Genomic DNA, 26,343 nt, shown 5'->3' on the forward strand with positions numbered 1-26,343 from the left:
GAATTGCATTGCATCAAATATAATATACTAATAAAAAGGTAATAAATCAAACGCTGTCTAAATTTGTTAAATGAAATTAATAGCAAAAGAATTCTTGCAATAATTCTAGCTCCCAACTGTCTGATATATCTTCAAGTCTTGAATTAAAGGGCTTGAAATAAGTCTTCAGCCCCACCCCACCCACCAGCCTTTGCCAAGGTTTTGTGTGATTTCTATTCTGACTGGCCCTTTGCACCTTTCCTGTCATCAGAGAAATTTGATTGAGATCACACCTGGACCATGTCATAAATCATCAAACTCAATCACATATATATATAATATATATATATATATATATATATATATATATATATATATATATATATATATAAAACTCAATCACATACTCTACTTATTCAAACGTACATTATGATCTTCCCTGCCTATTTTTGCATATGATTATAGTGACAAATTTTTGATGCCTTGGTGAAAACTATCACAATTATAATACAGATAAAATAAGTCCCAAATAATGACATTTCACTTATAGTAGCCTCTAAAATAGTCACAAAATCTACAAAAGTCTCATAAGAACAAATATATTGTTCTCTCAATATTGCAACTTTTGATCATAATATTTGACTCCAAAACATGAAGATGAAAAACAGCTACTGTACCTACTGATGTTAGCCTCTGAAAAAAAGGCATTATCCACAAAGTGGATCTAATATACCATTCAAAAATATTGTTCACTTAAAACCTCGACCTTTTTTCATTAGTTAGGACTTCAAATTATCGAATGAAAAAAGAAAGTACATAGTAACTGTTGGTGATATCAGCCTCTGCAATATTAAAATTGGTTGTTGTCAAAATGGTACCATAAATCAAATATTGATATGGAACTTATTATAACTTAATAAACTTTGCTCAATACCTTTTTGCACACAAGAAGAGTTTTATTAATAAGGTGGATCCTAATACCAGATGTCAAGTTCATTCAAGCTTTAATATTAGAACTAACAAGTTCACAAAGTTCAGACTTTGACCTCTGTTGATCTTTGACCTCAAAAAAACACAATATGATATATTTATACTCAATAAGTTGGATCCATATAACAAGTATGAAGTACATCAAAGCACCTTAATACATTAGAGCTCATAAATTTACAATTTTTCAGACTTTAATTTTTACTGACAATAATCCTCCACTGAAAAATATTACTTCTGCTCATTAAGGTAGAAGCTAATGTTAGGTGTTATTGTGTTTACAAACACGCTATCACATACATACAAAGCAAAAAACTATCAAAAAGAAAACTTCCCTTAAAAAGCTAATGTTGAATATGAGCAAGTAGAAAAAAACAGATCCAAATGGATTTCCCCAATACAAACATTATAGTACTACATTATTTCAGGAACACAAGGGTTAGTACAGACCATTCAAAGGGGTCACTGTCAGAAGGTCCTTCATAAATGGGGTCAGTTTCTACTCTTGATGTGATATGAGATTTTTACTCAGGCTGATCACTCTGAGGCTGCATTGGTGGCGCTGAGGGTGATACATTGTTCAACTCTCCATTCTGTGGCACTGTCGGGTTACCCTGTTGTGGGTACAGCTCTGCTTGATTATTCTGAGGAGGGTACCCCTGAGGCACAGCAGCTGGATATGACTGAGCAGGAACAACAGTGGGTTGTTGTGGGTATGGAGCATTAGGGAGTTGCTGTGGGTAAGGAGCAGTAGTTGGTTGCTGTGGGTAGGGGGCAACAGTGGGTTGCTGTGGGTATGGGGCAACAGTTGGTTGCTGTGGGTTTGGGGCTGCCTGGATAGGGTAAGGAACAGGTGCTTGCTGTGTAGGGTAGGGAACAATGGCTGGTTGGGTTGCAGTTGGTTGTTGAGGATAGTTCTGTGGGGGGTATGCTGGGTTACTCTGAGTGCCTGGTGGTGGATAATTCATAGGGCTAGACATCACTTCCTGGTATGTAGGTGGATTACCTTTCACTGCAGTTTGGGCTGTTTGACCTGATGTCGGGAGTGGTTGCATCGCAGCCATCTGATTTGTCTGATGAGGCACCGCAGCAGTTGCTGACGATCTTGGCTGCCTTGATTTCTTTATCACAACAGCACAGATACTACAGCAACAGATGCCCATTAAGATGATTGCAGTGACCACTAATCCAGACACTAAACTGTAGCCTGTATGTGAATATATATTTAATGAAGAATCTTGAAGGATAATGCATAGACAACCATATAATATAATCTTAACAAAAAGTCTGCTTAATGCATGTGATTAACCTTGTTTCGCCATTTTTATAATTAATCAGATTTATTTTAAAGAAATATTTATTAATCGATGGTGTGTGCCGCAACAGTAACACAAATTCAATGATAGACCAGGAGCTTGTAACTGCCAATAGTTAATGAAGGAATGTTTGAAGCAGTGCAACAGCTGAGGAATATGGATTAACGATAAACATCTACATACTTTGCTTACTCAGGATAATGATTGTATTTATTCTCAATTATATTTTATGTTTATCAGTGTATTTTGATGGACCAATGGTATGTATGCCACAATGGCAATTGCCAAATTCGATTATAAAAGAACAAAAAAACTAACGGACCTATAGTAGTCACTCACAAATGAAATATTGATCGGTGTAAACACGTGGTTGACATGCGAATACGGGCAACAGTTCTACAAAAAAACATTTAATTACAGATGTCTGATGGCAAATTATGTTCAAAAGCTTGACTTACCATCTTATAATATTTTTCCTTTAAATGTGATGCAATTATAATGTATTTCACAGCTTCATTATTAGATACACTTTAACTTTATATTGTTCTACTCTTTGGAAGCATGAATTATATATTTATAAAGGAAAATAAAAGCAGAGGGAACCCCCTCCCAGTGGTTACTTCCCATTAAATGCATTACATATGCAGCACAAGAGTCATTTGATAGCTAATAACCCTGGCTGAAGTTAATACTACAGATGGAGAGCAGTATTAATATAAACAGAGTCATGTGCTTGTATGGTTTGATGACAGGGAATTGTGTGACATAAAACCACAACAATGAAAGAAAAACAGAGGGACAATGTTTGCTGTTGGTAATTTATTTTGCATGGTCACTCTAATGCTGAATTTGCATTTGTAATAGATAACCTGATGACATCCATTTGATATTTTGACATTCGGACCTCTACTGACCCCAAAATGACCTTTGACGTCCACCCAAAAATAATAGGGTTCTTGTACTCACTATAAGAAGGACACAAGCCAAATATATTCCATATGATGTAACCTATCTTGGGATCAGTGTTTCCTCTAAGAAATTTCCCATTGAGTCAAAATGGCTAATATCTGAATATTTGAGTCACTACTGTCCTGGGGGAGGGGTCTAAGGGGAGGGGTAAAATTCCATGCCTTTTTTCACGATGTTACATTTTGCCGACAGTATTAGTACCAGGGGTGAGCCAGGATTTTCAAAGTTGTAGGAACGACTATCTGAGCGGAGCGCAACCATGGGTTGGCGCGGAGCGTACAAGAAAATTTTTGGTTTTACAAACCCCCCAGATGGCCGGAAACGGCCCTTCCCGAGAGTTCATTCTGGTTCCCTGGCCTCTTGGTTACTTGAGACACCTCATTTAATATCACTTTTAAACCCCAAAAAACAAACAAGCTAAAATAGTACGTAATTCGATACTACATAATGTATTTAAAATTAATGCAAGGTACATGTACAGAGTAAGCCAGTAACAACAGCCAACAAAGTGCTGCAGCTCTATAAGGTCTGTTAATCAACAACTATAGGCTTATTTGACTGTGGAATGTTTCTCAACTGAAATATCATCTTCATAAACGGGTTCTTAACTAGATGTTACAAAACTGACAAGATCGGATCCTAGTCTTTTTCAGTGGGTAGAGTGTTGATTGAAACGGCACGCGATAGAAATGACAGAAGAATAGGTCACCTAATTTAGCCATATTCTTGCTACGTTCATTTCAATATTTTTTCCTGTCTAGACTCTAAAACTCGTCCAGCAAGCTGGATTTGAATTATGGGTGTTTTCAAAAAAAAAGATAACTTGGCCAAAAAAAGTGTAGGCCCGGGCCTACAGTGCTACATACGGGCTACGCCCCTGTGTACTAAACATCGGCCAATCCAATGTCTGATTTTAAATTGAGGCATGGAACCCTGAGCTTTATTTAAACAATGATTGCTAAATAATAATAAATAAGTTCGTTGCATATTACGCTTTATTTTTAGAAGCTAAATTTGGCTCAAATAGTGCACCACTTGCAATGCAGGGTAGGAATTAAGATTTGGCTTTGGGGCTATTTTGGAAAATGAAAAGTTAAAACCACCCCCCTTAATGTATTTACGAGGGCTTTGTTAAGGTTTAAGGGGCGCTTTTCCAGTTCAATATGCTGAATACGGAAAGGTTGTAAGCATTCATCAGGATCAAGTAAGCACAATTACCCTCTTCTTAGTTAGCTGCGACCGTATAGCAAATTCATTGAAAGTTTAATTGCCAAAATTTGCGATCGTTTAGCAAATAACGTCAATCCACCGAATACATGACGAAAAACCAATAACCCATCAACTGAAATAGAAAACACTGAGGTTTACTTCCACTGAAGGTGCCCTTTCCTTTAATCATGTATTTTTTCGTGTGTGGATAAAATCACTAACCACCAAATACGAAACCATTATACCGCTGAAAAGTAATCAAAGTTAAAACCTTCAATCCATCGCCACAGCAACGGTGTACGTAAAATACAACATTCCCTCTTTAAGAGATACCACATACCTTCCAAACAACTGCCGATTTCCAGCAAATTGAAGTTGTAAACAAAGCTACGATTTTTTTTTTTTTTTGCAAACCGATGGTTAGGCTACATTTCCCATTGACTTAGTGTGGTTGTTAGGCTAACATGTGGTCGAAGGTTGCAGTATTTCATGGATATTTTAGGTCTAGCTAACTGCGTCACAATTTCAGCGAATAAAGAGATGCTTAGGGTAGATTTCCCGCTGACTACGTATGGTGTTCGGCTACCATGCGCGCGACGTTGGCAGCAAGGAAATTATGTAAACAAACCTACGCAAAGTATTCTTATTATTATATTTTTGCAAACCGATGGTTAGGCTACATTTCCCATTGACTTAGTGTGGTTGTTAGGCTAACATGTTGTTGAAGATAGCAGTTTTTCTTGGATAATTTTATTTTTTATTTGCGACACAACTTGAGCGAATAAACAGATAGCTAGATTAGAGTTCCATGTTGAATTAGTGTGAAATTAGGCTACCATGTGGTCGGAGATTTATGGGGATTTTAGGTTATTGTCGCTGGTACTGAAATTGCTTAGTGAAGGCAATTAAAGGACGTTAATATTAACAATTTCTAGGAAGCAATAAACCTTGCGCAAGATCGTGATACGTGGCGGAGGTTAATCACTGAGCATGTCGGATAGACGAGACTCAACTTACTACTAAGGCCGGTGAAGACCCGGTGATTGTGCGCGACCCTCCCGCACTGCTTCAAATTTGATGCGGGATTGTGAGAACTGTTTGTGTGATTCGCGCTGCTACTTGCAACCCCTACTGAAGCTAAAGCAAAAGCATGTCACAATTAAATTTACACAGACACCTGATATTACGAGGGCGACTTTCTTATATTTCTCTTTTCTTTTTCGCCCTCGCAGTTGTGCTTTCGGAGGGCTTTTTTTTAGCACTTGCTAGGGCGAATCGCCCGTCGCCCCCGTTTATTTCTGACCCTGTTGCAATGTAATGTAAGGTAGGCTATACAGATATTATATTTAGTACACTGGTAGTGCGAACCATCGTAGTGTAGGCAATGCATCAGTGCGTTATATGATTTAGCTTTACAGCAATCGAGCTACAGTAAATCTGCGTGACTGTATAGAAAAACATAGCTACGGTAAAGTAAACGATCGCTAATTTAACATTTCTGACGAAAAATTGGAAACAATTTACAGTAATAATTTTTTCACTTCAAGTTGAAGTTCTGAACACCATGCCTTTTGAAACGTTTTTTTTCTATTCACACTGTATAAAATTCAGGAGAAAATGAAACCCTCTTTTTTTCCCTCTCTCTCTGAACGCCAGTGCGTCAAATCGGCAAGCCATTGCGTCAAAATCGCGTCATAGCGGCTTAGCGGAAACACTGCTTGGGATATCCAATTTAAGAGGTTTTATATTTATAAGGCTTTTCAGAGTGTGACCTTTGATGACCTCAAACGACCTTTGACCTCCACCAAAAACAATAAGATTCTTGTACTCATTATAGGGAAGTTGCACTTAAAATATGAGAGCCAATTAAGTTTCCTATCTGGAGATATCTTGTTTACAAGTATTTCATGTTTCAACCCCTCATAACCTTAAATGAACTCTGACCTACATCAAATTGTATAAAATGTAAAAAAAAAAAGCAAAAGTGTTCTTGTAATAATTTAGAAGCCACATGCCACATATGCAGAGGTTACCCATCTTAAGATATCATGTTTACAAGCTATGCATGCCACACATGCACCCACACACGCCAGCACCATTGCAAAGGTTACTGAACCGTCAACATCGTAACCAATAACATGATGGGTATACAGAAGATCTTCATATAATACATTAACCCTTCGATACTCACCATCATAATTTGTACATTGTAATCCTATATCTTCACTATGTGTGCAGGATCTGGTATACCAGTCAGAGAGGTAACAATCCCTCCAGCTCTCCTCCAAACCACTGCAATCTATATCATACAGAATGGGTCCATATCCTTCACCATAGTAAGCACTGGGTTTGTACTGCTGAGCTCGACTATAGCCGAGCTGGCGGCAGATCACATGACCGTCTTGCAGGTCAAAATTTTCATCGCAGATTGTTCCCCAGGCGTAATTGTAATATATCCTGACGGTTCCTTCGCCTGGAGTTTTACCATTAATTAGTTTTACATCTCGAGGCCCTGGAATGGGTGTAGCAATAAAACATATAGAGTATAACACACTTGATAACAAAATTAACAACTAATCAGGACATACTGATAAAACATGGTACAAATTGCAGATATACAGTATGTACTGTATATGAATGGGCTCGACAGAAAAACGAACCAGAAATACATTTTTTTAAATATCAGTTGCATTTTGAGACATGTCAGAATAACCTTACTTCAGATACTGCCTTACAATGTTTCCACATTTTGACAGCTCTAGCATCTGCCCTCAAGTAACCTATGACCTTTCACTGCACACAAAAGCACTTCCTTTTCTTAATTTTATTTTTAAGATTGATGAGGCATCCTGAAACTAAGAATGAGAACCAGCCATGGTAACATCACAAAGGAATGGAAAGTCTCCCCACCCCCCACCCCCCCCCCCAAAAAGAGAAGAAGAAACAAACACAAACAAACAGCCATCATGGGAACAGTGCCTAAAATATCACCTGAAGTGACTTTTTACATATTTGCAATCATCACTTTTGTACTCAGAATACAACTGAAACTTACTGATTGTATAAAGAAGCAAGAGGATTGAAATTGACTGGAAGCTTTTTAAAACTGGATGATTATAAAAGGACAACAGACAGATGGCTGGGAATGCAAGCACAACTTGTTAAAAACTTTGCTTTGTTGCTGCAAATTAGTGGTCATTGTATGGAAGTTTGTCAGTGTCATGACAGCCACAAACCATCACAATATTCTTTTTGGTATATCATATTAATGTAGTTTTTTTCTTCTCATATTTTGACTGAGCTGCAAAACTTTAGTGAAATTCAACTAAGTTCATTACTAACGACAGGCTTAATTAGCCACTCACAGATTGAAATATTTCAACAGTTATCAAGGCTGACAAGCTAAACATATCCAAGTAGATTGCTGTTGCAGGTTTACATCTAGGCGCTAGAACTAATGCAAAGAAGAAGTGTGTGTGTGTACTGATATATCGAGTATGGCATGTGTGGCACTTATCAGCTCCATAACATGCCAATCCAACGTCTTCGCTGTGTGTGCATCGATTCGTGTCCCAATCTTCAATGCTGCAATCCGTCCAATGCTGCGCATAAGTATATCTATAGCAGTCAATAACTGCCATAATAGGCCCAACTCCTTCACCAAAGTAAGCATTAGAATAAACATTGGAAGCTCCAGTGTAGCCAAGTTGGCGGCAAATAACGTCAGCATCTGAATTTTCAAAACTGTCATCACAAACTGTTCCCCACTGGCCTTTATAAAAGATCTCTAGCCTCCCCTCTAGTGTAGAGAATCCGTTGACAAGGCGAACATTGGTTACAGGGTAAGCTGATGAAGCAGCAAATATTGATGACATTTTTTAATATTTCAAATTTGACTAATTTGGTTGTTACATTGAAAATGAATGAAGGAAAATTAAGGTAGATTTTACTTTGTAATGCTCATACCGCCCACATGAGATGGAACAATTTAAGTGTAGACCCCACAACTTACTGGTCGAGTATTTACCAATGACGAGCTTACCTGTCTCCTCACAACCTTAGCACAACGTTCTACCATGCCTGGAATGTCCTGGTAAGCTTTTAACACAATGAGCCCTCTATGATTGGCACCTCCGGTCATTGTCCTTCCCTCTCATGAGACCACTACCCTTCCAAAGTGGTCTACGTCGAAACATCCTAACAATGAGTCCTTAATGCATCCTAGTGCGGGATGGGGGTCGCCCTCCAGAGAGCAGACGTTCCTACCCTTATCCTTACAAGGACCTAAGACCTGATTGAAATTCCCTTAGCCTTAACTCTGTTTAAGCTTGACGCCTTAGTTTCAGTTAAGTTATAACCTTAGGCTAAAGAGATAGTAAAGTTACACTCACCGATAGACATGGTCGATGACCCTAAGTAGTTAGTCTATCATGTATAGTGTATCATGTATATCATATAGTATATAATATACAGTAGTCTATCATGTATAGTGCACAGAGTCATGAGTCTGATCCAACAACCACTCCCCAGTCTGGCTGTGTCCCCCCCTCCTCGGGGGAGGGAAGCGGGAATGGAGACAGGTAAGCTTGTCACTGGTAAATACCCAAACCAGTAAGTTTTGTGGTATTTACTTCACTCCTCGCTTACCTGTCTCCTCCCAACCTTAGCTCCGAGTGGAACTGCCCAATGGTGGGAGGCCCCAGGGTTGGGACCTAGTTCCCACCGAACCTCGCATCACCGCACTTTCGAATGGCGCCTCAGCCTGTAAAACGTAGGATAAATAACAAAGGAAGTAGTTGATGTCTTCCATGCTGCCGCCTTGATGAAGTCTTCGATCAGGATGCCAGCAAAGTATGGCAGCAGTGATTGGTATGTATGTATGTATTTAAGATCCTCCTGCAAGCAGGAACTCGTGAAGAAGCCATCATTGGCTTATCTAAGCCGCAAGCTGAGAGTCTCTTAGATTTATATTTAACGTCCATGATTATGAATTGACCATTTTCACAACACATAACTGGACAACATACATTAATCTTGGAGTGACTTGAACTCGGGGCCTTTTGGTTGAAAGGCACCGGCGTTAAACACTTCCCTGTTATCCACTTCCTTGATATCACGGGCTCTTGGTCTGGCATTTCCAGTCGCAAAGGGACCAATCGCCCCCTCTATCCAGCAGGACAAGGTATCCTTCGGTGCCACTGAGTAAGGAGCTTGTGGAAGAAAGAAGAGGGATGCTATCGACCCTCTTAGATGCTTTGTCTTGTGTGGATCTATTTAAGTGCTCTGACTGGGCACCACAAAAGGTTTTTTTCCGCCTCTGAGATAAAGATATCCCCTAACAGGAAAGTATGAACCTGGTTCTTTGCAATGAAGGATGGGCTGGGACAACTGTCTAAGCGGCTTTCTGTACCAACGCAAAGGACTTCATCCAACCAGATTTCTCCAGTGCCTTTGACCAAATGGAGGAGTGTCTTCAGCATCTCCTAGCCCAAGTTGACGACAGACAACGTTTGCATCAACTAAATTCCAAGCGTCATCACAAACAGTTCCCCAGCTACCATCGTAGTATATTTCAACTCTACCCTCGTATGTTGATCCGTCCTGTAGTCGCAAGTCACCATTACCTGAAATGGGGCAGCATGTAACTTTACAAGAACTTGCAGATTCGGAAGCAAAGTGTACAGCATGTTAAACAAATGCAGCTGTTGACATTCTCGTCTAATTCTTGAGAAATAACCCTTTAAAAATTTGAAGCTCATCTGTGAAAGTGGCTGGACTACTAAGACTAACACACAGACCATCAATAAAAACTGGCTGGACTACTAAGACTTACACACAGACCATCAGTGAAAGTGGCTGAACTACTAAGTCTAACACACAGACCATCAATGAAAGTGGCTGGTCATCATTATAAGTCAGTACATTTTGAAGAAAAACATACAACACTGTCAATTGTGTTTCTGTGACATCACTCATGATGTTTGCATAATACACTGAAAATATAAAATAAAATAAACAACCTCTTCAAATTCATATCAATTTTCACCTGGACTATGCTCTCACCTCTGAATATAATATTTGATGAGTTCACCTGTAAGATAGTAATGTACCTTTCTTGGAATGTGTTAATCATTAAGCATAAATCAATCAATCTTTCTTTATTTTTTTATTTATTTATTTATTTATCTGTCTGTCAGTCTGTCAGCCAGTCAGTCAGTCTATCTATCTATTTGTCTGTCAGCCAGCCAGTTAGTCAGTCAACCAGTCTGTCTGTCTGATTGTCAGACAGTCAGTCAGTCTGTCTGTCTGTTTGCCAGTCTGTCAGTCAGTCTATACATTTGTCTGTCAGCCAGTCTATCTATATCTGTCAGCCAGCCAGTCAGTCAGTCTATCTGTCTGTCTGTCAGCCGGTCAGTCTGTCTGTCAGCCAGTCAGTCAGTCAGTCAGTCAGTCTGTCCATCTGTCTCTCTTTCTATCCATTATGTTAAAACGAAAAACTGTAGAGTTGAAGAATGCAAATGCTGCAGCTATGCTGAATCATTATCACCAATAGAAATCTGTATACAGTACATGTAGAAAAGTGCTCAGTGTCTTTTGTGTGAAACTGCACACTGTAGATGTCAATTGATATATTCACTGCCATATTACAATCATTTTTGTTTTTTCGGTGCTGAAAGCTTCACTCGGCTGAGTCAATATCACCAATAGAGATATGTATATATACAGTACATGTAGAAAAGTGCTCAGTGTCTTTTATGTGAAACTGCACACTGTAGATGCCAATATATTCACTGACAACTACCATATTGCAATCATTTTGTATTTTTCTGTGCAGAAAGCTTACCTTCTGTAAACACATTATAAAAGGGTAATTCTTTTTCACAGGAATAAACCTTGTGGTAAAGAATCAGCAAAATTAAAGACAATTTTTGAAACAAGTGAACAGTCCTGAGACGTTGCAGCCATGCTGTGTAAAAAAAAAAATTCAACATGAAGAGCACGGTCTACACTGAGTCATGCGTTGCCACAAATTTCAAAATAAATGCACACTAACAACTGTGCATAGATACATGCTCTTGCACGTGACATGCCAAGCTCCAATTAAACAGAGCAGAACGAGAGTTACGTAACATGCTCAAATTCTATTCATAACGACTTTATTAATCTGTGCCGAGTATGTATGTCAATAAACACAGTTAACGATATTGAAATCATCCTTGATTCGCACTGCCTAGTTACTGTTGTCAAGTGTTCTTGGGTGTACAGTGTTACACTATGGAGACTAGTTTCTGTTTACAAAACATTATATCCTGATGGAGTGTCTCCTGACCTATTAATAAGTTAGGATAGTTTAATTTTCTCATTCTCTACCAATGGGTTAATTCATGTGGAAAAGAATGACTGTACTGTAGGTATACCTCATCATAATGATGTGATCATAGGGAACAGTCAACACTGTGAAGAATGATTGAGGCAGCCATGATTGGCATCCTTTTGTGTGTCTTTATTTATAATGGAATGCATGATTATTACGACCTTTAAAGCTTAATGTGCTGGTTTTTCGCGTAACATGGTACGGTATTCATCTTTGGAATACGACAGTAATCAAGTAAAATTCCCGTCAGCCTTTATCCGCTACATTAGTTTTCCTGGCATAGTTTTCCTACATTAGTTTTCCTGACATAATCATGGACATTAAATATGAATGTAAGAGACTGACTTCGGTCAGTTTGTGGCTTTGATAAGCCAATGAGGCCTCTTCGCGAGTTCCTGCTTTCAGGAGGATCTAAAATGCATGCATACATACATACATAAATTGCAAATGAAGGTTCGTTCCAGTAGCAGTGTTCTGTTTGTCTGTCCTAATGTGCAGTTGTAGAAGCTCCACAGTGTACAGGTATAATTACAACCACATCCACTCATGCATACATGACCGTCCCACTTACCTTGACCGAGAGCACAGCTTAAAATGTGACTCAGCAATATCACTTTCAAGAATATGATTATCTTCATGACTCCCTTAAATTCCATTAGTATAGTAACTCACCGACTGAAAAGGAAGAAGAAGCACAAAAAATAAAAACTAACTGGCTGAGTGGCTGGCTGAGTGATGCCTCACCAATTTTTTGTATGAGAAAGCATTCCTTGCCCTACAAGTAACATGAACATCTGTAAAGCTGAGCTTTCTGATACTTATAATTTTCACTAAACTTTTACCTACTGTACATGTTGACTTCTCATGACCTTAGAACTTAGGAATAGGGCTCTTATATTCAAAAAGGTGGTTCTACATTTCAAATACTGTATGAATTTCATCCAACATGGACAAAATAATGCACAATCGCATAAATTCCTCTTGCCTCAAAATCAATGGCAGCCCATTTTGGCTATACATTATGACAATCAAACCAAAATGGAATTTACTTTTATTTGATCGACCCTACTGCACAGTACATTAGCTGCTTGTTTAACACAGCATTGACTGATGCACAACACTATGTTATACATATTATGCAGCTTCTGTCATTAAAGGCATCAATTGAAGATCCCACCCCCCCCCCCAAATAAAAAATTGCGTGCCGCCCTCTGAAAAAGTTAACCTTCTGTTGCTTGCAAGTGAAGTTTTTTTTTAATGCTACAAAATGCAGACAGTAATGAAACGTGATACCCTTTTATCTTTTATCTGGACCTGAGATGTCCATCGCTGCTAATACACTGTGTTGTGGGTATTGACCATAGCTGCATGTATTGACTGTACACTAGGTTCTAATACCGACAGTAGCAAGCTGTGTGTGTACTTTTTGGAATCGATGGTGGTGTCTAACACTTCTGTTACACCTCATTCGAAACTAGGTCAGTCTTCACTCCCTTTTAAAAGTGAACACTCCCAATGAGACAGTGCTCTGTGTGTACTAGTATACATTTGCTTACTTGGTATGAAATGGCACCAAATGCATAACAATAGATTGTGGGCGTATGTATTGACTCAAATTACATATAATGAAATTCCTTTAGGTGCTGAATCATCTGAGGCATGACAGTGCAATACAATACCTATAGCTTCCTGCCAAATTGCTTGTCTATAGTAGTATGTATATATATATATACTGTAGTCATATTTTATTTTATTTTAAATATCATGGTAATGCAGACTTGCTAATGGTAAATTGATAATTGAGCTGCATTAAAGTGCTTTAAAAATATACCTAATTAGCACATGTTCTCAATTTCAAAAAAGTTTGATGAAATATTGACTACAGAAGACAGGAGACTGAAGCCAATGTAGATATATCTTTGCGGTCATTTTGCTAATACAGAGCTAAAAGAGATTGCATAGATCCCCCCCCCCCCCCCCACAACTTTTTGCAAGAAATATGATTGCTCAAGTATGGGTACATACATAGTCAATCTTGCACAGCTTTCCCACAATGCCATTGGAATCTGAGTTGCCAAATGTCAGCAAGTACTGTACAGTAGGAACAGGAAGTCAGAGGTCAATGTGATTCCTTGCCTTCAAAGGTCTACACACATTCACCAGATAGGCAACTGATTCAAATGGCTACAGGGTACAAAGTACAGAACCAAAACATTCCAAGAGTTTCAGTTACATCATCAAATTTGCTCAAGATTCCTCATAACTATCTGACTATTTGTAAAGCAAGTGAGTTAAATTTGTCCGAGAATTAAGTGAGAACCAGAAAAGATCAGAGTTGTACATCTCATTTATTCACTCACTTGTGGGCAGCAACGAATTATTTCAGTGATACTAAAGGAATTTGCAGTATAGAATTTTTATTCCAAAATGTTTCATTATCCAGAAAGAGTGTAGTCTTCCTATCTAGAGATGAAAAAGAAACACACAGTTGTTCGACATATGAGCCAATGGACATTTTCTTTGACCAATTTCAAGCTATTTTTATTAATGAATTGAGAGTTAAATGCCATTGTTATAGACTGCGAAATATTTTCACAACATGCTGCCAAAGTCATCTGGTATAAATCACTGACAATATGGCCAATTTTGAGACTGTGTGAGATGTAACCGGTCGACCCTTTGAGCCAATTTTTGACCAGTTGAGATAACTTGCTCTGAGCCCTTGAAGCTCAGAGCTGTGAAAACTGGTAAGGACCACTTGAGTGTGTTGACAGCATTAAACATAAGATTATCAACTAATATTTCATTTCCCAAATAACTGTATTTATATCGTTTAACATCACTTGAGATCTACAGTTTGTTGATTTCATTCACCAAACTAAACTGACCTGGACAAAACTATGTTCACCAAAAGACAATTATAGCATTGAAGAACTCACAGATTAATTGTAGCTTTCATTTGGAGCTAGTGTAACATGTTGACAAGGATTACATACTTTTACACATGTTGACCCCATTTGACCTTTGACCTCTACCAATTTCGATAGGGTTCTTGCATTCACCATACTGGATCTACCTACTAAGTATGAAATTGCCCAATAAGTGCTTTTTTAGTTATCATGCATGTTTACAAAGTATTCGGATTTTGACCTCTGCTGACCACGAATGACCTTTAAACTTCACAGAAATGGAAATGGTTCTTATACTCAATTAGATGGATCCACATACCTGGTATGAAGTTAATTCCACCATGAACTTATGTTAAGAACTGGAGTTATGTTGTCTACAAGGAAGAGTCATATACACATACATGTGCACATGCACACACTATCACCATTGCATAGCAGACTATAATGTTTTCTTTTGAATGGAGAACTCAACAGGAAGCAGTGGAAAATACTAAGTTTCAACTTAAGTTTTACACTGAACTAGAATACATGAATATATAAGAACATCATGCAGTCAGTACAAGTACTACTGTATGGTATCATCTCAAATAAAAAGATTTCTGCCATAACAAAGGAGCTGTCAACAATGTATTTTGTTATGTAGAATATGAAGTTATTTAGAATGTCAATAATACATTTAACCAATCATGGCCTTTCCAGGTTAATGGCTTGTTCACCTCTGAAGCCATCCGGAGAAATACTTTACTGTAAGTCAGTTGCAAAAAACAGGAGAAGTGATTCAATGTACCATGTTCTCAAGAATGACATATAAATGATACAAATGTTTGGACATTTTCATTATGTTTTTTTTAGTCTCACATGGACCTTTGTCAGATTAGATGCAACTGTAACTCTATTTTCAAAATAAAGTGCCTAACCCCATCCCTTAAAAAGTTATGGCCCAGTTAATCATATTCTTGTCAACTGGTCCAAGTTACTCCAGGATTAATGTATGTCGTTTAGTTACAGAGATGTTCACAATTGACAATTCATAATCATGGACATTAAGTAATCTGAATCTAAGAAACTGACTTCGGTCAGCTTGCGACTTCGATAGGCCAATGATGGCTTCTTCGCGAGTTCCTGCTTGCAGGAGGATCTAAAATACATATTTACATTATCACAGAATTGATCCAGTATGGCATCGCAAACTGCTATGCATAATGGTCAAATTGTTACATAAGTTCAAAGATTCATAGTACTAGTGTTTGAAAATAGTATTTTAATGTTAGGCCTATAGCTAATTGATCTTTATTACACAATTTATAACCCATGCCTCGGTTATATATGTGAATATAATGTCAGTACTTGTGAAATCATTGCATCTTGCAACAAAGCCATGCCAAATACTACTGAAGTTTGGGTTAGGAAAGCTATTCCTGGCCTAAGGAGAGTCAAGAAAATCTTTTAGTATACCAGTTGTTTATATAATGTTTATAGCAACTCTTCTGAGACCTCATGCAATGAAATAAATCAAAACCTTGTTGATTGAGTGATCTTTGGAGTTTGGAGACCGTCTGCTATGGTCGATAGATGTTGTAATGATTCATTGCAATTCAGTAATGATCAGTCCTACTTCAATATATTGATTAAAGCGTACATGAAGATGTACATGGTACTGTCTGTTGGTACGGTGCAGCAAGGGACTGTATAACCCAGCATAACTCAGGCCTAGCTTAGGCTACCGGTAATGCACTGAATACAGTTTGTATGTTTTGGTAAAGTTCGACAAGCCTAGCCTGGCCTACCATTAGTAATATATCTAGGCCTAGTTCATACTGGTTTGTGGTTTTGTGAACTTATCCTGTGTGTGAAATTCCAGATACTGGACATGAATCAAAGTGTCCAAAATGTCAAAGTGATCCTAGCATAGGCCTTAGTCTGACTTACTATACACCTAGGTCTAGCCAAGACTGGCAAGAGGCTATGTTAGGCTTCACGCTCACAAAAATTTATATAAGTCACTTCCAGCTTGTCCCTTGCAACAAATTGAAGACCAACAACTCACACAATGACAATGACAACGCAGTACCTAATTAACTTAAATATATAATAAAAGCTTTATAATTTAAGCACGTACGTAATTGATGCACCTTTAAATATTACTAGCAACTATACAACAGTCAACCTAAACGTTTCCAGCGGATCAGAGTCACATATTTTTTAAGCTTAAATTCATTTCAGGTATGAACTGATCAATTTTTTTTAAAGCTTTGAACACCTCCCCCCCCCCCCCCCTAGTTTTGCAAGTATTTTGGTATTTGGAAGTCTTACTCCCTGAAAATAACCAAAATTACCTCAATATGAATTATGATACCACTAGCTCTCTGGGACCTGACCTGTCTGAGCTTAGAGGCTCAGAGCATATATACAGTAGCAAACAGCATCTAGAGTCAATGGATGTATACCTATTTAGTTAGCTTATCGATGTGTAAAGTTTGGAGTAAAAAAGAACTTGACACGGCAGACATTGTGTGGCCAAATTCTGCTTCATTGCACCATGCATACATTTGATTGATTTGGATTTTTCCTTCATAGATCTTGTTGATCAAATCCTTAAGTACGTCATTATGAGGTACATGCCTCTCCTAAAAGCATATTAAGAAGCCTACGATTCAACACAGCAGAGGCCTTGTTGTAAGCCTAGGCTACCTTCCAAGCAAATGATGATGAGATTAAAGTGTTTGCGGTAAATCATGTAAGCATCCTTTTTGAGGTAGGCTAATGAAGAGATAAATTATATTTCATGACAACTAAAAGTTTTAGTATGTAGTCACCTTGCATCACCAAAGGCATCTGAGAATTGCAATATGAAGACTAATTTACAAAATATAACAATATATTACAGAAACAGAGACTACTTTGTAATGTAAGTAGACAACAATGTACCGTGGAAGACTGCTAAATATGCTGCATCACACATTTATAGGCATATATACTATATAGGCCTACATTAATATCCAATAAACACATGAACATTGTAAAAAAAAATAGGAACAGGATGCCAATCATTAATAAATCGACATTTTCTTTAAAGCCTATAGGCTTAACCATTTTCTTGGATCAAGTGCATCCAGTGTTTCTCTATTTGAAACTGTAAAATATTTTTACGCTAAGATCAGAATTCCGTCGAAACCTCGTTATAACGTAGGCACCCTTTGCGCGAGTCGATGTTTTGGGTGTAACCAGACGGCGCGATCAACCTTGCAAATCGTATTGTTGTCAGCAGGTGCGATATTGCTTCTGTGTATAATTGCTGTGCTTAGGCTACGTAACGATAAACTACGTGTTAGGCTATGTAAATTAGCCTGGATTATGGTTTCCGTGAACGTACCTTGCAAAGAATCAAATGAAAGTTGTCCAATAACTTTACCAATTGATATGAACTGTACAGTCGTGTACAAATACTATTATTAACAGATATTCAACACTTTCATATCTGCTGTGTAGTTTTAAATAGCAGTTAACGTACTACTCATGACACAGCGGAAACCAGCAACGTTCATTCTTGGCAAGTTGGAATACGGCCACACGAAGAGGGGAATTCCCGCAGAAAGGTAGACTTTGCAATTATAGGTATTACTATGTGCCCAATAAAATCCTAGGAATGCGGAGTTGTACACTACTCTCCCCTATCAACCTCACACAATAACTCAAACAGTTACTGTTACGACCGTGCGTTTAGTCATATAGTGAGAGGGTGGGGCACAGTGGATCATGGCAAAGATATCATGGGGCACAGTGAATCACTTCAAATAACTTAAAACAAATAGAATACGAATTATGTATATTGCCATCTAGTTTACCTTCACATCAACGCCAATAACCCACAGAAAAATTACCAGAGTAGTTGCACTGCAGTACCAGAAAATTGGGAAGCATTTATTGTTTTTCATTGTCTAGTGTAAAGTGTTGCTGCTCATCATCATCCAAGCGGAAGCTGGTCACTTCGCCCAACAACCTTTCGATCGCCCAACTGCCATTTCGACCAACCTTACCATTTCGCCCAACCTCGTTGGTCATTTCGCCCGAAATAGGGGCCGTTTTAGTTATACTATCATTTAATGGAGTATTTTGGTAACAAACTTTAGACCATGTGTTAGGCCAGGGGCTAGACCATTTTAACAATTTGATGGCAATGAATGTGCAAAACCATCACCCGATTCCCGTTGTCGTCACGATAACTATCGTGGTTCTTGGTAATGGTGAATGGCTTGTAATAGTCCACGATAGTTATCGTGACGACAACGAGAATCGGGTGAAACCATGGTGGGGTACAGTAGATCGGGGCACAGTGGATCACCACGACCACTGATGCACTGGTAGAAATTAAATCAAAAGTAAACACTAAACGTAGGCTATTATCTCAATGTTTTGATGTTGGGTATTCATTATTGAGTTTTAGTGTGCTTACTGCTATCAATGTTCTTGCTGCCTTTACGTTTACATTGAGCACTTTTATTTTCCCTGATGATCTTAACATATGCGAGTCAGGTGAGGTACATTTCGAGAAGAAAAGTTGTACCTTTTAAAAGCAGGCTAGTCTATGGTTTAAATGTTTGGATTTTAGTCATATATTCATAGTTGAGTTTTAATGTGCTTACTACTCTTGCTGTCATTTAAATCACCTTGAGCTCTATTATTTCCTTGCCGATCTATTGATATATGCAAATCAGTTGAGGAAAACATCTAAAATCTGTCATATTTTGAAAAGTGTAGGCATTGGTTTCAATGGTTTTGATGCCTGTGCGTTGGGTATTAGCATTTTTCTTTTAACCGTGCTGCCAAACAGGGCAAAACTTGGAAGTGGAAAAGACATTCTATGAGTCACGAAATGTATACAGTGTGTTCAGAATTTAGTATTTTAAATTTCAGTATTAAAGAAAATTATAATAAAAAGCAATTAAACCTTTAAGTGATTGCGTGCGTTACGAAAAAGGAATTAGGCCTACATATAATGTTTGATCCTATGTGTTTACTTATTTTTAAATGAAGGGGCCTGCCAGCGGTGTTGTTCATGGCTGAAATATATCATTTGATCAGTGCCATCGCCAGGCCTGTGACGAAGCGAGGGGGGGGGGGGGGGGGCTTGTGCTCCCCCAATAAACGTGCACGCTGGTGCCGCCCAGATGCGATTTTTAGTGTTAAAAAATACTCAAGTATAAACTTTTTTACAAAGGATGAAACGTATTATGTTAATCACAATAACCAGTTGTTTTCTCTATAGCGTCAAGCGCTAGTGCCTATAAGCCCCACTACTACCCTGCATAAAGTTCAATTTAAATTTTCAACGCTCTTCTTCACTTTGTAAACTTTTCCCAAACCTTTATAAGATGGAGGGGGCTAAAGTATACGCTTCCGCTCCAACTATTCAAGAGGGAAACATCTTCTTGTTCTCTCATAATGGATAATCACCAGATAGCACCAAATTGCATCTAATAACCAGGGGCGTATCCAGGATTTTCTAATCCACGGGGCGCGAATTACTATCTATACGGAGCTCCACCATCGGTTGGCGCGCAGCGTACAAGAATATTTCTGGTTTTGACACCCCCCAGATCACCGGAAATGGCACATCTCGGGCTTGAAAAATGACAGTATGACAATGGTTCAGTACAGTGTCCTTGGGATTTCTTTGGATTTTTCGGGGCCTGATCTTGGGAAATTGCAAAATCGGGAGTGGTCACACTACATGTAGGTCAGTGCACGACCTCTAGACGTCACTAAAACACGACCAGATCATTTGCTATCGATGAAGTGTGTTAATTAAGTTTCGTAACTTATCGGGAAGCGATTAGAGGGGTGGGCGAAGGGTTGTGGGGCGCGCGCTTTCATACAGATGGGAACAATCTCAAGAAGTGCTGGGTGCGTCCGCCCCGCCCCCCTCCGCCCCTCAAACGATTTTTTAATCATGCCGTCTCCCGTTGTTCCGTAGCGCCATCACTTTAGGTTTTATAAAAGTAAATATCTAAAGCGTACCATGCCATACACTGTGTCGATAGGAGATATTCTGACACCGTTTTACTATTTAAAGATAACAATCTAAACTGCCATACAATGCTGATTTAGATGGATTTCTTGTGAGAAAAGAGAGCATGTTAGAGATACTTTGAAGAACTGAAATCTCAGTCGTCTATAAGGGAAACATATTTTATTCCTTTGATGATTGGAATATATTTCCTTCAAATATACCCACACCGATTTATACATGTGTTAGCAATTAGAGTAGCTGCATCCCATCCTTTGGATGTTGCATCATACAATGGTTGGTATGGGTCTTGGATCATACATTGATTGGAGTTGGTCGTTTTGCTATACTTCCAATGGTTATTTGGTCCCTTTCGCACTACTACAAGAAATGTGAGTCTATGCAGAAGTTACGACTGGGTAATATAGTCATCCTTCCTGGAGAATCGATTATGCATCTCCGTTACCATGCCTTTATATCTGGTTTAGCTCGCGCACACAATAAAATAATAATAAAATACATATACACAAACACACGTCATCATGTCTGCATAGACTTCTGTTGTCATCAGAACCAAAACAAAAGGTTGTTTCTTGTGATTAAATTCCATATGGGGGGGGGGGGACAAGGAGGTGAGGTGAGGTGGAGGGTTAAGAACAGGAGGGGTGGGGTAGGGGTGGACGGATACGCATTGATTTACTTTCAATGTAGTTGTAGTGTACAACTTTTGTACAATTAAGACACATCAGAACAAGCATAAGACAGTTTTCAAGTAAAGGTTTGTGATAGTTAATGGAATCAGGAAATTGGTGATTTATTGGTTAACTATCCTTTCTTGAGAGCACACTTTGATATTTTGCCTTCAAAACAGTGTTTAAACCAAACTCTGTTCTAGGCAATAAAACTGCATTTGTTCTTCAAAGAATTGACAGTTATTCTGCAATCGTTTATCTTCTCATAATTATATTTTCATAAAACACCAAAACATGCATGTTAACTTCATTCCATCAATGTTGTGCATTTCAATAACAGCTTTTAATCTCATATACTTTATATATAATTATATATATATATATATATATATATATATATATGTACATATATGTTACAAACTTTTAATAATCACTAGTTCTAAAGACAAATATTAACATATATGGATCCTACAGTATTAATAAGGGGTTAATCAACGGTCTAGCGTGCGTTACTCACAGGATTAAGGCACGATCGGGGGATAATGCAAGCGATGCACGAGGGCGGAGCCCGAGTGCATCCAGCGATAGCATTAACACCCGGAGTGCATTAATCATGTGAGTAACGCACGCTAGACCGTTGATTAACCCCGTTCATTCATACACTACCATTTGTGTGGGGGAAAAAATCATAAAACATAACATATTTGGTTACATATAACCGAAGATTTATTAAAGTGATGCCCCGTAAGTCGAATTAACGATTAACAACCAGCATAACAATAATGTACATGTGCAATTATAAAGTAATACTGAACGATAGTGAATATTATAAAGGAAACGTCTTTGAAAGGCTGTCATTCATAAAAGACGAACCATAATAACATTTTAACTAATGTTTGGCAATATTGCGGCCATAAAACTATTTTTGAAAGGTCTCAATAACAAGGAACTACAAACGATTACTAGTTGGCTTCATCATATCAATACCCTACAGCTTCTGGTTCCCATAGCAACCATTCTAGGGACAAACATGTAAGTATGGTATACAGTCATACGATAACATAGTAGGCCTTGTATTGAACACGTACACTCACTTGAACGTACACACTACACAGTGCTTGGCACTGCGGTCGTTTAACTTTATATTTATAACACTATGAGCAACATAACGGCCTTGCGAACATTTAATTACGGACAGATACTGGATATATTTAAACTCAAAGCATCCACAACTGTTTGGTGTTTTAATACGGATATAACTATGAATTTTGGAAGTAAACATTCACAGGACTCTGGATATATGGGTGCGTGCGTAACGTACAGAGGAACCTGTTATTAATGAGGGTGCGTGCGTCTGTCATAGAGTGAATCTTACCGAGGGTGCGTGCGTGCGTCACTTAGAGAGGAACATGTTCTTACTCAGTGGCGTAGGAAGGTACTTTTGAGTGGGGGGGGGGGCTGAAGACTGATGGCCGGCCTGGGGGAGGGGTCTAATGGGAGGGGGTGTCCCCCTCCCCTTTGGAATTTTTTTGCATTTCCAGGTGGCCTCAGATGCAATTTGGTGCAATATAGCACACTTCAACACCCACTCCATTTTGTAAACTTAATTTTGTATTTTCACCTGGCCTTAGATGCAATTTGGTGCTCCAAATGAGATTTTTTTTCTCATTTGGAAATGAAAAAGGGGTTTTCTGACTTGCGGAGCGGGGGGGGGGGGGGGCGGAATGATACTTCCGCCCCTCCACATTTTTCACTGGGGGGGCTGGCGCCCCCCAGCCCCCCCGGTTCCTACGCCCTTGTTCTTACTGAGGGTGCGTGCGTCTGTTGTAGAGTGAATCTTACCGAAGGTGCGTGCGTGCGTCACCTAAAGAGAGGAACGTTTCCTCACCGAGGGTGCGTGCGTGCGTCACTTAGAGAGGAACCTGTTCTTAATGAGGGTGCGTGCGTCTGTCGTAGAGGGAATGTCACTGAGGGTGCGTGCATCGCGTACAGAGGTACCTGTTCTTACTGAGGGTACGTGTGTCTGTCGTAGAGGGAATCTCACTGAGGGTGCGTGCATCGCGTACAGAGGTACCTGTTCTTACTGAGGGTGCGTGTGTCTGTCGTAGAGGGAATCTTACCGAGGGTGCGTGCGTCACGAAGAGATGAACCTGTTCTTACCGAGGGTGCGTGCGTCTGTTGTAGAGGGAATCTCACTGAGGGTGCGTGCATCGCGTACAGAGGTACCTGTTCTTACTGAGGGTGCGTGTGTCTGTCGTAGAGGGAATCCCAGTGAGGGTGCGTGCATCGCGTACAGAGGTACCTGTTCTTACTGAGGGTGCGTGCGTCTGTCGTAGATGGAATCTCAATGAGGGTGCGTGCGTCCGCTCTGGCGGGAATCTCATAGAGGATCCGTGTGTCGGTGACGAGCAGCTACCATACAGATATATATACATTTGTGTAATAGGGGAGTTCTGACTTACATAGTTATGTTGAATTTGATCTGATGTAATTTTACTGATCTGTAAATACTTTATTCTTTGGAATAATCTGTGTCAATTGTAATTCTACGTGTTTGGCTCTCGTTTTGCTTCCGTTGTCTCTTCTTACTTTGATCATATTTTACGCCCCATCCTCCTAAGAATTGACGTGAGATTGAGCGTGTTACACCTGTATTAGAGTAATGTGTTTGCATGTTTCAGTATGTTTAAAATTTCATTTATTGAATAAAGCAGCAAAAGAAAAAGGACAGGACAGTCTTGTGTTTGTTATTCTATAGTGTGAATATTGTTTTATTCCCCATAAGCAAATAATTGGCAGTATACATTTAAAAATATAAAATAAAAGGAAAATGTGAATGTCACAGACATATCATTCTATTATTTTTTATTCCGGATTCTGTTAAGCTTAAACAAATGTCACACTACATTTCTGACTGCACAAATTGTGGATGGTCGGGCTTAGTGTGTGTTGAAGGCTATACAACTGCCAAGCTTCAGCAAATCTTACCAATCACATTACTATCATTTTGCAAGTGACCTAAACAAGCACTGATGCATAAACCAAACTTGAATTAGAGATATCGGGAATATAATTAGAGATATCCAAAATTGAATTCAAGATCAATCATTCGAATTAGATATATCGAAATTTGAATTAGAGATATCGGGAATAAATTAGATATTCAAACTTGAATTAGAGATATCAAGAATTCGAATTAGAGATATTGAAAATTGAATTAGAGATATCGGGAATAAAATTAGAGATATTCAAAACTGAATTCAAGATCAATCATTCGAATTAGATATATCGAAATTTGAATTAGAGATATCGGGAATAAATTAGATATTCAAACTTGAATTAGAGATATCAAGAATTCGAATTAGAGATATTGAAAATTGAATTAGAGATATCGGGAATATAATTAGAGATATCCAAACTTGAATTAGAGGTATAATGAATCTGGAATACAATTATTTGTCTGTATATCGCTAATTACTTAGTTTTATTTTGCGATCATTCAAGTACACAGCCATTTGTTAGATACATTAGGAACAGAAATCCATACTTGCTGCCAGTTGCTTCTCAACCTTAATCTATGAACCTGAATTGCATTGCATCAAATATAATATACTAATAAAAAGGTAATAAATCAAACGCTGTCTAAATTTGTTAAATGAAGTTAATGGCAAAAGTATTCTTGCAATAATTCTAGCTCCCAACTGTCTGATATATCTTCAAGTCTAGAATTAAATGGCTTGAAATAAGTCTTCACCCCCACCCCACCCCACCCACCAGCCTTTGCCAAGGTTTTGTGTGATTTCTATTCTGACTGGCCCTTTGCACCTTTCCTGTCATCAGAGGAATTTGATTGAGATCACACCTGGACCATGTCATAATCATCAAACTCAATCACATATATATATAATATATATATATATATATATATATATATATATATATATATATATATATATATATATATATATATATATATATATATATATAAACATATATGTTACCATATTTTAATAATCACTAGTTCTAAAGTTAAATATTAACATATATGGATCCTACAGTATTAACAGTATATAACTTACATGATTGTGTTGAAGGCTATACAACTGCCAAGCTTCAGCAAATCTTACCAATCACATTACTATCATTTTGCAAGTGACCTAAACAAGCACTGATGCATAAACCAAACTTGAATTAGAGATATCGGGAATATAATTAGAGATATCCAAAATTGAATTCAAGATCAATCATTCGAATTAGATATATCGAAATTTGAATTAGAGATATCGGGAATAAATTAGATATTCAAACTTGAATTAGAGATATCAAGAATTCGAATTAGAGATATTGAAAATTGAAATAGAGATATCGGGAATATAATTAGAGATATCCAAACTTGAATTAGAGATATAATGAATCTGGAATACAATTATTTGTCTGTATATCGCTAATTACTTAGTATTATTTTGCGATCATTCAAGTACACAGCCATTTGTTAGATACTATTTGCTGCCAGTTGCTTCTCAACCTTAATCTATGAACCTGAATTGCATTGCATCAAATATAATATACTAATAAAAAGGTAATAAATCAAACGCTGTCTAAATTTGTTAAATGAAATTAATAGCAAAAGAATTCTTGCAATAATTCTAGCTCCCAACTGTCTGATATATCTTCAAGTCTTGAATTAAAGGGCTTGAAATAAGTCTTCACCCCCACCCCACCCCACCCACCAGCCTTTGCCAAGGTTTTGTGTGATTTCTATTCTGACTGGCCCTTTGTACCTTTTCTGTCATCAGAGAAATTTGATTGAGATCACACCTGGACCATGTCATAAATCATCAAACTCAATCACATATATATATAATATATATATATATATATATATATATATATATATATA

General features: G+C 38.1%; 1 protein-coding gene and 1 long non-coding RNA gene across 5 annotated transcripts; both read right to left on the reverse strand.

The window, feature by feature from the left end:
• Window positions 1–372: 372 nt before the first annotated feature.
• LOC139963248 (uncharacterized) lies at window positions 373–18,272 on the reverse strand. Of its 4 annotated transcripts, none has more exons than XM_071963874.1 (4): window positions 18,118–18,272; window positions 12,407–12,510; window positions 6,652–6,972; window positions 373–2,173 (listed from the first exon to the last, which is right to left on the reverse strand). In XM_071963874.1, the coding sequence occupies exons 2-4, from the start codon at window positions 12,489–12,491 to the stop codon at window positions 1,491–1,493; spliced, it is 1,089 nt and encodes a 362-aa protein (XP_071819975.1). In that variant the 5' UTR covers window positions 12,492–12,510; window positions 18,118–18,272; the 3' UTR covers window positions 373–1,490. The 4 variants fall into 4 exon arrangements, with proteins under 4 accessions (XP_071819975.1, XP_071819977.1, XP_071819976.1 ...); XM_071963876.1 differs by lacking the exon at window positions 18,118–18,272 and adding an exon at window positions 17,895–18,015; XM_071963875.1 differs by lacking the exon at window positions 18,118–18,272 and adding an exon at window positions 17,835–17,970.
• A 5,909-nt stretch (window positions 18,273–24,181) lies between these two features.
• LOC139963263 (uncharacterized) lies at window positions 24,182–26,337 on the reverse strand. Its single transcript, XR_011791535.1, has 2 exons — window positions 26,225–26,337; window positions 24,182–25,268 (listed from the first exon to the last, which is right to left on the reverse strand). It is a non-coding gene; the product is annotated as an uncharacterized lncRNA (long non-coding RNA).
• Window positions 26,338–26,343: the final 6 nt, after the last annotated feature.

Source organism: Apostichopus japonicus, chromosome 21, assembly GCF_037975245.1.
Source record: "Apostichopus japonicus isolate 1M-3 chromosome 21, ASM3797524v1, whole genome shotgun sequence".
Lineage (NCBI taxonomy): Eukaryota > Metazoa > Echinodermata > Holothuroidea > Aspidochirotida > Stichopodidae > Apostichopus > Apostichopus japonicus.

What these genes read in the sequence shown, in the direction of transcription:
- LOC139963248 (XM_071963874.1), bottom strand. Translation starts at nt 12,491, where the DNA reads ATGGAATTTAAGGGAGTCATGAAGATAATCATATTCTTGAAAGTGATA. An exon ending in AAGCTGTGCTCTCGGTCAAG is followed by an intron (nt 6,973 to 12,406) that starts GTAAGTGGGACG and finishes CACCCATTCCAG; the next exon opens with GGCCTCGAGATGTAAAACTA. An exon ending in ACAATGTACAAATTATGATG is followed by an intron (nt 2,174 to 6,651) that starts GTGAGTATCGAA and finishes ATTCACATACAG; the next exon opens with GCTACAGTTTAGTGTCTGGA.